General features: G+C 39.7%; 1 protein-coding gene across 1 annotated transcript in view; it reads left to right on the top strand.

Annotated features, from left to right (window-relative positions):
* SAMTOR (S-adenosylmethionine sensor upstream of mTORC1) overlaps positions 1-14,275 on the top strand; it is a 63,852-nt gene extending 49,577 nt beyond the window's left edge. Inside the window, exons 4-5 of the mRNA XM_077834187.1 lie at positions 5,594-5,708; positions 10,899-14,275. Coding sequence (XP_077690313.1) covers positions 5,594-5,708; positions 10,899-11,528 — 745 coding nt within the window. The 3' untranslated portion in view covers positions 11,529-14,275. The remainder of the gene's footprint in view (positions 1-5,593; positions 5,709-10,898) is intronic.
* The last annotated feature ends 215 nt before the right edge of the window (positions 14,276-14,490 follow it).

Genomic DNA, 14,490 nt, shown 5'->3' with positions numbered 1-14,490 from the left:
AAGAAGGGACTTGCTTCCCAGACCAGAAAATTACCGTTGGGGATGTTGAAATGCCAGTAGTTATCCTTGGGGACCCAGCCTACCGCTTGCTCCCATGGCTCATGAAGCTGTACACAGGCACCCTGGACAGTAGTAAGGAGCAGTTCAACTATAGGCTGAACTAGTGCAGAATGGTGGTAGAATGTGCCTTTGGACGTTTGAAAACTCGTTGGTGCTATTTGCTGACTAGGTTAGACCTCAGCACAACCAACATTCCCATTGTTATTGCTACTTGCTGTATGCTCCGTAATATCTGTGAGAGTAAGGGAGAGACGTTTATGGCGGGGTGGGAGGTTGAGGCAAATCGCCTGGCGGCCAATTTTGAGCAGCCAGACACCTGGGCAATTATAAGAGCACAGCTAGGCATACTGCGCATCAGAGGGGCTTTGAAAACCAGTTTCGTGACTGGCCAGACTACATTGTGTTTCTCCTTGCTGCAAACCCTCCCCCTTCGTTGATTTTAATTCCCTGTAAGCCAACCACCCTCCCCCCTTTGATCACAGCTGGCAAAGGAAATAAAGTAAATTGTTTTGAAACCATGCATTCTTTATTTATTTATTAATTTAAAAAAAAAAATTGAGAACGGACAAGGTAGCCCGAGTGGGGTGGGTTGGGGGAGGAGGGAAGGACAAGGCCACATTGCTTATTGTAGCCACACTACAAATCCAAACTGTTTGAATGGCAGCCTTCTGTTGCTTGGGCCGTCCTCTGGAGTGGAGTGGCTGGGTGCCCGGAGCCAGCCAGCCTGCCCCCCCGCGTTCTTGGGCGTCTGGGTGAGGAGGATATGGAACTTGAGGAGGGCAGGCGGTTATACAATGGATGCAGCAGGGGTCTGTGCTCTTGTTGGCTTTCCTGCAGCTCCAACAGACACTTCATCATGTCAGTTTGCTCCCCCATTAGCTTCAGCATCGCCTCCTGCTTTCTGCTCATCGCAGTCACTTAATGCTTTCCTGGCCTCTGCCACTGAATGCCTCCGTGCGTTAAGCTGTGCCCTATCAGTGCGGGAGGACTGCATGAGCTCGGAAAACATGTCATTGCGAGTGCATTTTTTTTCACCTTCTAATCTGTGATAACCTCAGGGACGGAGATGATAGGGGGAGCGTAGAAACATTTGCACCTGGGGGGTGATAAAAAGGGAGAGTAAAATTTTAAGATAACGTTTCTGAGAACAAAAGGGAAACTCTTTCACAATGAATCAATCAATTCACAGCAGACCGCACATGTGCTTTAGGTACAAGGTCGCATTTTGCCTTTTATAGTGAGTGCCTGCCAGTATTGTGACACATCACATATGGCTGGGCAGCAGAATTCGGTTTCCAGGCAGCCATGATAAGCCAAAGGGTACACGGGCTTGTCATCTTACACCTTCATAACATGTGGGAATGGTTTCAAACTGCAAAGCCCTCCTTTCCTGTAGCAAGCAATGCTAGTTGGGTTTCACATTTAAAAGGAGGGACTGTGGTTTTCGGGTGGATGTGCAGCGCGCACCTCCCCTCACCCCACCGCATGGCTATTCTCTGGGATGATCCCTTCACCCCTCCCCGCGCCACGTGGCAGTTCTCGGGAATGATCCTTTTTAGCCAAGCGCAAATAGCCCAGCATGAACGGGGTCCTTTTACTGTTCCCTTACAAAAATTCCCGTTTCACCCAGGTGACCGTGAATGATGTCACTCTCCTGAGGCTAACACAGAAAGATATAGACCAAATGTTGCTTGAATGCGACCAAAACCATTTGCTGCCATGCTTTGTGCTGCAATGATTCCAGACTACTTGTTACTGGCTTGGCGTGGTAAAGTGTCCTACTGTGGAGGATGAAATAAGGCAGCCCTCCCCAGAAACCTTCTGGAAAGGCTTTCAGAGTACCTCCAGGAGAGCTTCAGGGAGATGTCCCTGGAGGATTCCCGCTCCGTCCCCAGACATGTTAACAGACTTTTCCAGTAGCTGTACTGGCCGCGAATGCATCCCAATTCTTCAGAGCAAATCAAACATTAAACACTATTGCTTTTAAACCCTGTACTCTAGTTACAAATGTGCACTCACCAGAGGTGTCTTCTCTGACTTGAGGGTCAGGGATCCCGCCTTGGGAGGATATTGGCTCCAGGGTGATGAAAAGATCCTGGCTGCCAGGGAGAACGGATTTACCGCTTGCCTGCTGTGCATTCTCATTCTCGTCCTCCTCCTCCTCCTTCCTCATCCACAAAATCCTCCTTCCTGTTGCATGAGACTCCCCCCTTGCAGGTGTCCAAGGACAGTGGTGGGGTAGTGGTAGGGTCCCCTCCAAGAATGCCATGCAGCTGATCATAGAAGTGGCATGTATGGGGCTCTGACCCGGAGCTACCATTTGCCTCCTTTGTCTTTTGGTAGGCTTGCCTGAGCTCCTTAATTTTCACGCAGCACTGCTGTGTGTCCCTGTTGTAGCCTCTCTCCACCATGCCCTGTGCGATTTTGGCACATATATTAGCATTTCTTCTTTTTGATCAGAGTTCGGCCTGCACAGATTTCTTCTCCCCATACAGCAACCAGATCCAGTGTCTCCCTTTCGATCCGTGCTGGTGCTCGTTTGCAATTCTGGGGGGACTGCATGGTCGCTTGAGCTGCTGAGCTCACCACGCTGACCAAACAGGAAATGAAATTCAGAAATTTCCCAGGGCTTTTCCTGTGTACCTGGCTAGTGCATCGAAGTTCAAAGCGTTGTCCATAGTGGTCACATTGGAGCACACTGAGTTAGCTCCTGGAGGCCAATGCTGTTGAATTGTGTCTGCACTACCCGAAATTTGACCCAGGAGTCTATTTTAGCACTACTCCCCTTGCCGGGGAGGAGTACAGAAGTCAATTTTAAGAGTCCTTTAGGTTGACTGAACAGGGTTGGTTGTGACTGTAGACGCATTTATTTTAAAATCGACCTAACGTGGCTAAATTCGACCTACACTTAGCCCCATAGAGTAGACCAGGGCTAATAAGAAGTTGTTGTTCAGTTTGTTCAGCAGTAATGGTTTTTAGAGATGTGTCCCTATGCGAGCTCCACGACCCACTGTCCTCCCCTCTACTTTGGAGTTCCACTAGTTGATTTTGCGGTAGAGAGGGAACTGAGGAGGGTGCCTGTGGACGCTGGCCGGCCTCGTGGCAGGCCGGACGTACTGCTGTTGAAGTTCTCCAATCAGTGGTCCAGGGCCATGTACACGCCTACAGTGGAGCACCCGTAGGGGGACACATCTTGAAGAACCATTGTGGTGAGTAACTTCTTCTTTTGTCCTCCTTAATGTATTTCAAAATGTTGTTTTCTTTTGATGTGGAAGGAAGTGAAAGCACTGCATGTCTCTTAAAATTCTGATATTTTTTCCCTGCAAGAGCTCTCTGCGAAAAGGATGATTTTTTTTTTTCCCCCTCTACCTCAAGCTGTGAGGCCAGTTGTCTTTTTAGCCCTTGCATAATTGTTTGATCACACTAAACTCATTTTTCTTAACTACAAATTTGTCAGAGACTGTGGAATCATTGAGTGAGGTGTTTCTCTAACTATCTAATTTGTAGATGCAGCTACTCTGCTTTCTTTATACCTCTAAAAGTCCTTCTTATCATACCATCCGAAAGAGTGCCAAAGCCAAAATCATTTAAAAATAATGGACACCTGCACAGTGATGAAGGTATGACACCTGGGCTGATGCTTCAGAAATTACAAGTACGTAAATTAATTCCTTTTTTATATTGCAGGTTCAGACTGGGACCGAAGTATGGAGATACGAAACACATGGTCCAGTCCCCCAAAGGTTTACTATCTAACATTTTAAAACAATAGGTGTGACAAAAAGCCCACCCCTGTCAGTGATCAGGGTAATTAGTACTAACTGTGTTAACTTTCTCTTCAAAATATTGTGAGCAACTCTAGTCAATAGTAAAAATGTTCATCTCTAGTTTAGAATAAGATTTTGGATTACAGTCAGGTAGTAACTTTAGTAACTTTATCACCTGTTTGCTATTTTTCCTTGGATGCAGGTTACAAATTTAAGTCCTTTCTAAACATTAAATTAACTTTAAAAAAAACCTTGAATTGTGTAAGGATGATACACACATTGGCAGATTCTGTAATCTGAAGGGCTGTCATACAAAGATACATCTGAATAGTTTATTTCAAAACAACATTTTGAAATACATTAAGGAGGACAAAAGAAGAAGTTACTCACCACAATGGTTCTTCAAGATGTGTCCCCCTACGGGTGCTCCACTGTAGGCGTGTACATGGCCCTGGACCACTGATTGGAGAACTTCAACAGCAGTACGTCCGGCCTGCCACGAGGCCGGCCAGCGTCCACAGGCACCCTCCTCAGTTCCCTCTCTACCGCAAAATCAACTAGTGGAACTCCAAAGTAGAGGGGAGGACAGGGGTTGTAATGTACATAGCAAAAATAGTTTTAAATGTAAGTCTAAAATTATTAGACTTATTGGGGGGAGGGATAGCTCAGGGGTTTGAGCATTGGACTGCTAAATCCAGGGTTGTGAGTTCAATCCTTGAGGGGGCCATTTAGGGATCTGGGGCAAAAATTGGGGATTGAAGAGCGGTGGACTAGATGATCTCCTGAGGTCCCTTCCAACCCTGATATTCTATGATTCTAATGCTATATATTTCTGATAAAACAGCAGTGTATTCCAATAATTATCCAAATTATGTGAAATAAAAACTTAAATTCTGCGATTAAGAGTACTGTTGTCATTTTGCTATATATACAGCATTGACAGTGAAGCTAACATTGGACATTTACAGTGGCCTGATTTCTGCCTGTAGACATTGAGACAACACAAATAATAAATCTCACTGTGAGGACACTTTTCTGTGAAACACTGTATACATTTTTTTCTTTAACCTCACTACTTCTAGTTTGTGTGTGTAAAATTATTAGTGTCATGTGTGCATGGTTCTTTACAAAGAGGACAAAAATGCTTCATGTGAAATAATATTTAAACCTTTATGTATTTACTAGAGATTTTATTTATAGTCTGTTTGTTTGTTTGTTTGTTTGTTGTATTTTAACCATAGTATGAAACTAGTGCAACTACTACAGAAATCAGACTAACAAAAACTAGGTTATTCAAAACATACACAGTATTCCTAAATCTCTTTTTAGTTATTGTAACATGTTGGTGTAATATCATCCTCAGCCTTTTCATTTTGGTAATTCTGGTTCAGTCAGTGCCCTCAGGAGAACATATGTTTGAAAAATAAATTGATTCATATCACCAAGGGTAAAGCATCAGACACAAAACTCAGTATTTATCATGCTGATCAGAATTGTTGCCTTGTGCTCCCTACCTGGTCTCTCCATTGTGTTCAGCTGTTGTCTCTCACCTTATGGTTAGGTTGTACCGTCTTCAGGGCATGGACCATCTTCTTAGCACAATGGGCCGCTTCTAGGCAACTTCAGAGTACAAATAATAAATAATTTTCCCCTCTATTTAGTCGGCACTTAATGTTCTACATAACCGTCTTTTGCTCCAGTTGTCTAATTCCAAATATACCTTTTAACAAATAGCATTTGATCAAACTGAATTTCTACTTTCTTAGGTTGCTGCCCCCCTCAGGAAAAATTAGATTACTTGATGTTGGAAGCTGCTTTAATCCATTTCTGAAGTTTGAAGAATTCTTGACTGTCGGTATAGACATTGTCCCAGCTGTTGAGGTATGTAATGTTTACTGAATTTATTTTTAGTTTGAATTATGTATTTTAGGGGTACTTTCTAAAGTGTAAGACTTAAGGGAATATGGGTCTGTTTTTAAAAGCAGGTATTCTGTTTGGCTTCTGGAGGACGGGGGGATTGAGGAAGGAAATATCTCAAGTTTGTTGAAACAATCTAAGTTTATCAATATTATCACATTGGTCAAGCCTCTATAATATGAATCTTTAGTGTTAAACAAGAAAAAAAACTGGCAAATCCCATAGACATGCAGTATATTTTTAAAGGTTGTTTCATTTTTCATTAGCTAAGAACAGGAAAGAGAAGACAAATTACTTTTTATCCAATTTATAATATGGTAAATATACTATAATCAGAGCCGTTGGCTGGATGCAACAAACACCACAGAATTTATGGCTGAAGTTAACATTTGTGGCCCCACACAAAATTGCACAGGCTTAATTAAATCTGTGCAACACACAATATCCTTAATTAAACCAGTGCAACCTCTGTGTTTTGGAAAAGTCCTGAAATGTTTTTAACTTGCTGTTATCATTATGTACTGCTTTTGTCTCCCCATTTTGGCCTTAGTTATGTTAGTGAGGATTAACCAGACTCTAACAGAATAACAGTGCCTTCAACAAGAGTGAGTCACAAGAGAGTGGGAGGGAGATGAGAAGATACAGAAAGGCATAGATTTTTATTTTAAATCTTTAACCACATCCACTGACTCCAAGAATCCTGAAGTGAATGAGCAATTTCATATCTTTTATTTTAGAAATGTAATTAGAAGCTAATAAATATTACAACTAATCTTTGTGAAGACAAAGTAAAAATGTAAAAGCAGCCACTGAGAGTAGTGCTAGTCAAATCAGTAGTATGACCAAATTTGATTGAAAACCGAGGGAGTTGTCATATTTAAACACAGTAATATTTCAGCCTTCATATTCTTTGATACTAATCCAGACAGTAGTTCACAGTGGGTGTTAAATCAGGAATATATAGGATAGATGTGGATTCAGTAATATTAACAGCTTGAGGATAATGCTGTCCTTCAGCAAAGATGTACATTCCGTTGTTTGCTGCTGCTTTGTCTGAAGGCTTATTGTTTGCTGCTGTATAGCAGTGTTTAGGACGTGCATGCACTGCATATTGATGTGATCACCAGACTCGATGCTGGATCCCTAAAAGGATTTGTGCCTAAGTCAACATTTAAACACTACTGAAATGCTCAGCTCAGCTGCTGCTCAACTGTAGGTGCTTAAGCTACGTTATTCCAGTGAGTATGTGCATAACTGCCTCAGTCTAGGTGTCTGGGTGCCTATCTCATGCCTAAGCCCCAGCAGGATCCTCTAACTAGGCATTCCCCGTCTATCTTGCCTGTAGGACCCAATCCGATTGGTGTTCTCCGAGCACTCCTAACCCTCACATAACACGGCTTGTGAGGGAGAAGTGACAGGTATGCCTCACTCATAAGGACTTGCCCACACAGAGACTTGGTGCTTGGTAAGACAGGGTTTAATTCTACAGTGCGCTAACCTGCCACACACTCAGTCACTGTGTGGACCCTGTTGCTGTATGCTAAAAGTTCTGTAGTGTGCTTTTACCTGTTGCTGGTAAACTCTGATGTCTGTTACAGCAGTAGGTCAGATTGCACTAAGGAACTTTAGTGTGCTGCAGCAGCGTCCACATAACAATGTGCAGCAAGCTACTACACTGTAGACTAAGCTTATGTCTACGCTACAGCTTATGTTGGCATAATTTATGTCACTCAGTGCTGTGAATAAATCACCCTCCTGCATGACGTAAGTGCTGGTGTGGACAGTGCTATGTTGGCAGGAGAGCTTCTCCCTCCGATATAGCTACCTCCTCTCGCACACACTGCAGTGGCACTGCTGCATCCGTGCAGCTGCAGATATAGACAAGCCCTTACACTGTGGATTGGCATGCACTAAATCTCTTTATAGATGAGCTCTAACTTTTAGCCCAGTAGTTAGAGCACTCTCCGTGGATGTGGAAGACCTGAATTCAGTTCAGTTCCCGCCCACCCCTGCCTCATTTGGTGAAGTTGATTGAACCTGGGGCTCTCACCTCCCAGGTGAGTGCTCTAACCACTAGGCCACAGTCATTTCATCTCTCTGCCCCCATACAATATCTAAATCTCTTTGTGGATCTAGCCCTTGGTCCATGAACCCTTACTGTTGGTTTTTTTCCCCCATTTTTAAAACTAATTAAGGTTATCATAGAAAAATTTGTCTGTGCAAGTCCTAGATATATTTTTCTGTACAATTTAACACTAGTATCCGCTAGTATATAAAGAAATGTAAATTTCCAGACATACTTAGCAAAACTAATTACACAGTCTGAAAATAATCATGCATTTTCAATAAGATCATAGTTCAAGTAAGGTTCTTTGTAATTGCGTAGAAGAATGTGAGATCAGATAGCAATGAATAACTATTCTTGAAAGGATGCCTAGATGACTTATAAACTTTAAGATGCTACTAATGTAACTCATGGATCTTAATCCATGTCAGGCAATAAGAAGTGGAGATGTCTAAGTACTTACATGACCTTCATTATTTGACCCATAAAAGGTGTAAAGAGGCTACTATGGAAACTAGTAGTGGGGTGAAGAGTAAACTCTGTCGTGGAGTAGAAACTAGCGGAGACACAGCAAACAAAGCACGAGTTAAAGGTCAAGTTTGTAAATTGCAAAATCTTAAATGTGGATGCCGTATTCTGAGAATTAGGGTTTCTGATGAAGTGAGCTGTAGCTCACGAAAGCTCATGCTAAAATAAATTGGTTAGTCTCTAAGGTGCCACAAGTACTCCTTTTCTTTTTGCGAATACAGACTAACACGGCTGTTACTCTGAAACCGGTTTTTAGGATGTTAGAGTTTTGTTGCTGTATTTATTACTTTTGTATTACTATAACATTAATAGTAATAAGAGTTCAGTTTCTCCTATCCCTGAGGACTTGACTTTTCTTTCTGTACAATACCAAATGAAAAAACAAAAACAGGCAGGGAAAGGTGAAGAGTGCAGTTAAAAGTCAAAAGATCAAGTAAAGCTTCTTGTTGATCCATTTTCTTTCTTTTTTTGGATCAAGTTTTTTAAAGGCAAAATCTTTTTGTGAATCTGTCAGATGGCAGAAAATGTGCTTGGTGGGGAAAAAGAGGTCAGTTGTAGGTGGTAAATTGAAGTTCTCCCGTTCTGTTAGTTTTATGTCTCAAGACAAAACAGAGCATGGCGGTGAGGAAGAAATCACAAGATAGGAAAATGCATTTTTGTTCCCTGGATTGTAGTAAAATTGCAGGAAGAACCTAGAGGTACAATACAACACCTAGTTGGATGCTCTGGGAGCTGACTCTATATCCCTTGTTTGGGGAAAAACTGTTGCCCAAGATGTTCTTGTGTTACTCTTCTTTTGTGAGGGAGATTTTTTCACTGAGATCATACTGGCAGCTCAACAATCATTTTTAGCTTGCCAAACCCGTCCCACCAAAGTACTGCAAAGTTAAATTTGCCCTGGCTGGTTATATCAGACTCCTAAGGGGTTGTCTGCATGGGGGAGTTATTCCAAAATAGTTATTTCTGATTAACTCCCGTGTATGAATGCTCTCATTCTGGAGTAGGAGAATTCACATATGGCGTTAAACAGGAAAGGCTAATCTGCTTTAAATTCACACTTTACTTTATACATGAAAATTAATCCAGTATAGACAAATCCTTAAGGCAGAAAGAGGAAACCTAATATACAGGTGGCCTTGCTATTCTTGCTGAGTAAAACCCACCCCTGTGAAGAAATCCAGGACAAGGCCTATGAACCATTCAGTAAATTTAAGCCTTGCGCTGGTTGTCTGCATTAGGAGGCAGGGGAGGAAGAGGTGGAAGAAGCTTTTTGCTTTCTCTCCTCATTTCTGTCCAACATATAAAAGCACAGTATATTCGGAACTTCTCATTCAGAAGCACAACAGCAGCCAATGTGGAAAATCATATTACATGCACAAGTCTGGCAAGCAGCATAAGGAAAACTACAGCGGTTACTGGTTAACTTTTTTTTTCTTAAATCCAGTTTGATAAAGCACTCTTAAGTAACAAGTCCTGAAATTGTTTTAAAATTTTTCTTTTTTTCCCTGTTGGTTTATACTGAGTCTGTCTTTTCAGCATCTGAGACTAACAGGCATCAGCAAATCTGACTAAAGCGCTATTTTCAAAAATATAAATTGCTAATTTTTTTGCTAGTGATCGTATGTTACTTGAAGTATGTACAATTTTCAGATGTAAATACACTGAAAATCACAAAGGGGTTATTTTAACTCTTAACAACAAATACCATGCAGTTACCACAGTTGCATCCTATTCTAAATATACTGTGGTAGAGTGATACCACAGATCCTGTAATGTGGCTACCTTGGCAGAAGCTGAGATTTTAATTCCAGTTACTATATATTCTCTGTTAACTTCATGCCACAGTGCAAGCCTGTGAAAAGCAGCTGAAAGATTCCTGGAGCATAATGACATTTTACAACTTTATATACATTCTCTGAGGAAGAAATTATTCTAGACAGACACACAGAAAATCAGAAGAGGAAAAGTCTTAATGTAAACAGTGACAAGTAGCTTTATAACAATATGGTCTCTCTATTTCACACTTTAGTAACTTTTACATAGTGTTTACCATTGAAAAGTGAGCCGTGAGTGTTGAGGTCTGTCCCACATTTTGCTTAATATGCCACAATTTTTGCATTGACAGTGTGCAGCTACATTGGGAGAAAGAGAGGATTTTGGCAACTGAGTATGAGACATTTGTGGATTTGAACATTTGGAGATGCAAGAAGACAATGTGGAATGAGCACATTAGATGAATGTTTCTACCAAAATTATCAGCAGCAACACTTTAATCTGCAACTTTTAGAGATGACATCAATTGCGATTAAAATGAGTAGCTCACATTTCTGAGCTATTGGGTGTCAATGCATTGATTCACATTTTGAAGGCTTTCTGTGAAACTATGATAGCTGGCACTCTTACTTTTTTTTGTAGCTTTAGATTCTACAGCACAATTTAGTAGCAAGAGACATTAAAAGGCTTCTTAATACCTAGGGGCCTTTTCATAATCATCACATGCGTTTGCATAATGTTTGTTACTGAGCATAATTTTAATCTATTTTAATATTTTCTCTCACCAGAGTGTATACAAATGTGACTTTTTAAACCTTCAAATTCAGCAACCTCTCCAGCTTGCACAAGATGCTATAGATGCCTTTCTTAAACAGCTGAAAAATCCCATTGATTCTCTACCTGGAGAACTCTTCCATGTTGTGGTTTTCTCACTTCTCCTTTCTTACTTTCCATCACCTTATCAACGATGGATATGCTGCAAGAAGGCCCATGAACTTCTGGTGCTGAATGGCTTGTTGCTTATAATCACTCCTGACTCCTCCCACCAGAATCGCCATGCTATGATGATGAAAAGCTGGAAAATTGCCATAGAATCCCTGGGCTTTAAACGTTTCAAGTATTCAAAGTTTTCTCACATGCACCTGATGGCATTTAGGAAAATCTCCCTGAAAACTAAAAGTGACTTAGTTAGTAGGAACTACCCAGGGATGCTGTATATTCCACAGGATTTCAACAGTGTAGAAGATGAGGAATATTCCAGCACTTCCTGCTATGTCCGATCAGATATTGAAGATGAACAGCTAGCTTACAGCTTCATAGAGCTTCCTGATGCCCCTTATGACTCAGACTCTGGAGAAAGCCAGGCTAGCTCAGTCCCTTTCTATGAGCTAGAAGATCCTATATTACTTTCAAGTTAATGTAACAGTTAAAATGCCCTTTAAGTCCAAACTTCTTTATTGCTTAACAAATTTTGCTATACTAACATGGGCTTGTTACATAAAAAATGGTTTGCATAAAGAAAATGCAAAGGTTTACAGAGTTTGCTATTTTTTTCTACTTTTGAATTTTAAAATTTATTCTTGTACAAAAAGTGAAGAATACACATTTTATGCAGAATGACTCACGTCATAGCATAAATTGCTGTTACTTTCTTTAGGACTTTTCAGAAAGGTACCATTCTTTTCTTCAGTGCTGTGAAGTGTGAATTCTACTTAATTTTGCTAAATGTCTTGTTTCAATATTTTTAATTCTTAATACGGTTGGGTTTATGACACTGGAGTTGGTGGATTTCTGAGAAGTAATTTGCACTTTGACAGTAAATGTGCAAATAAGTTTGGAGTAAGCTGTTTGGTGGTTAAACTTGTCCATTTTTTTTTATTGAACAAAGTTTGTTCTGTGTTGCAGAAAGTGGTTTCATTCTGGCTAAGCTTGGGCTGAAGAAACTTTAATACTTGCACATTTGGTTTTACTTAAAGATCTTGTTGATCTTTCTATTTCAGTTAATTGAGGTAATGCCAAAATACTGTATTGGGGCATACTCTCCCATCTGTGTACACATGTAAAACCTCACTGGCATAACAGAAGTTAGATGTGTGTTTGAGAGACAAGCCCTGACAAATGCTATAGTACGATAGGTTTAGATACCTTTTTTTACTTCAAAGCTGGAAAGTGTTTGCGATTTTATGATTATAGTAGCACTAACATATCAGTATTGCCCACATTGGATAGTTTTCTGTATTCTCCTGAAATTATATTTTGCACAGTTTTAGAGCAAAATACTTATGGGTGGGGAAAAAATGCTAATAAGTATTCTTTTATAATTTCAGAATTTCCACACAGTAACTCCAGTAGGCCAATTTTATAAATACTAGGACCCAATTCTACACATATTTAAGGATGTACATACATTTAAGTGAGTAACCTCACTGACCACTCTCTCAAATGTGAAGTTAAGCACATCCTTAAGTGTCTGCAAGATTTGGGCCCCATTCTAGATAAGGCATTTGGCTGGACACTCTTCTCGTGACTTTCTAAGAATTGCTCTGCAATTTGACACAGACAAAATCTGCTCGGTACACATTCTCAACTTTTTTGTTTAAATGTGTATAGTAAACCTACATCCTTCTGCAGACAAATTTCTGTACTGATGTAATGGTTATTTTTTGTGGGTTTTTTAAAATACTTTTGCTCTCCATTTAAAAAGAATTGCCAAAAATATCAAACCTGGGTACCTGAAGTTAGTCTTAAATCCTTCTACCTAACTAGAAGTAGCTTGAATTAGGTTCTGAAGTGTGGGTTTTAAGACTTTAACTTTAGAGTAGGCTTGAAAATTTTTATCCAGTGTTATAAATGTAGTTTCACAAATGATAAAAAATATCTTATTCATCAGTCAGAAATTACCAATTGCCATTTCTAGTGTGAATTTTTAGGTGTTTATTATTTTTAGTTTTGTTTTTAAAACACTTCCATGGAAGTTTTGCACTGAAGTTTCACAATTTCCAGCTTCTTGATTGCTTTTTCTTTGTATTCTGTATCTTCTTGGCAATTGGTCCTACTTACACTAAAAATTTCACGAACTGTATTAAGTTGCTTTATTCTTCAACATAAGCTTTTTGTACATCTTGCACATCACAGATTAAAAGAATTCCCTATCATCCAAACTTGATTGCTGTAGTTAACTATGAATGGCACAGTTTATAAACAAAACAAGAATTATATTTAAAAATGTAAACATCTTAAAACTAGATGGAAGTGTTAAATTAGAACTCATGGTAAATTAAGAGAATATTAAAAATTTAACAGAAGGCCCCTAATCTAAATGAAATCCACCATGTATTTTGAATTAAGTTAAATACAGCTTGATGTTCACATGTAATGCTTAAAAATTCACTTTTGCTAAACTAAGATGCTTGGAATCAAGACTGCATTCTTCTCAGTTGAGCACTGCTGGAGTCAGTGGTTATGTTAAAGCTAAATGTTGGTGCTATAAATTCTCAGTTGTTTACAGAAATTACTGATTCTGCTTATACTCCAAAGTGTGCATGAGCTATTTTAATTGGTACTCCTTTTAAGAAACACAAAAAAACTATACAAAATTTATTACCACCTAGCATAAATGTATTTGTACTGGTTAATGTAAATTACACTCCATTTACCATTCATTCAGATGGGGATGGCTTGGAATTCAGACCAAGGTATACTCAACAGAAATAGTTTTAAACATTGAATGTTTGAATTCAGCCTACCTGACAGCTTGGTGACGTTATGGTTGTGAATCAGGGACCCCAGATTATTATAGAAGCTGTGGTTCTTTTTGCTGCCCAAGCTCAATACCTTAAATGTTTTCCAGAAATGGAGGGTTTGGGCTGGCGTGAGGAAAAGTGGCTTTTTGCTACTAAGGCCTCCCAAGACAAGAGAGAGATGTCATGGTCTTCTAGAAATACAGTGTTGGAGGTTGAAGAAGAATGTCGCTAGGTTTTGAAACTCTGCAAAATTATGATTGTACATGATATGGTGAAAGAAGATCCCCATACTCCAGGTGTCAGGGAGAGGGGAGCAGGCATACCACAAAATATTTGTTTCCATTTATGTTGTCTTTATTTCACTACTTTTGTGAACAAAGCACATGTATTAAAAAAAAATAATAAAAGCCTTTTGTAAAGTGTTTTGTTTCAGTGGAACTGTTGTCTTATCTTGCAAGCTATTTATATTGTCATTAGTATACATTACCACATAAAATTATGATTACTTATAAAACACTTTGAAGAGGAGTATTGAGTTTACATTTTATAAAGTAAGAAATAGTAACTAAAATGCAAAATTTGGTACCTCTATTTTTTTTTTATAATTTTGCTTCATAGTTAACAGAAACAAACATAA

This window comes from Eretmochelys imbricata, chromosome 1, assembly GCF_965152235.1.
Source record: "Eretmochelys imbricata isolate rEreImb1 chromosome 1, rEreImb1.hap1, whole genome shotgun sequence".
NCBI classification, from domain to species: Eukaryota; Metazoa; Chordata; order Testudines; family Cheloniidae; genus Eretmochelys; species Eretmochelys imbricata.
The sequence above is the reverse complement of the archived record's forward strand: the minus strand, read 5'-3'. Positions and strand labels throughout refer to the sequence as shown.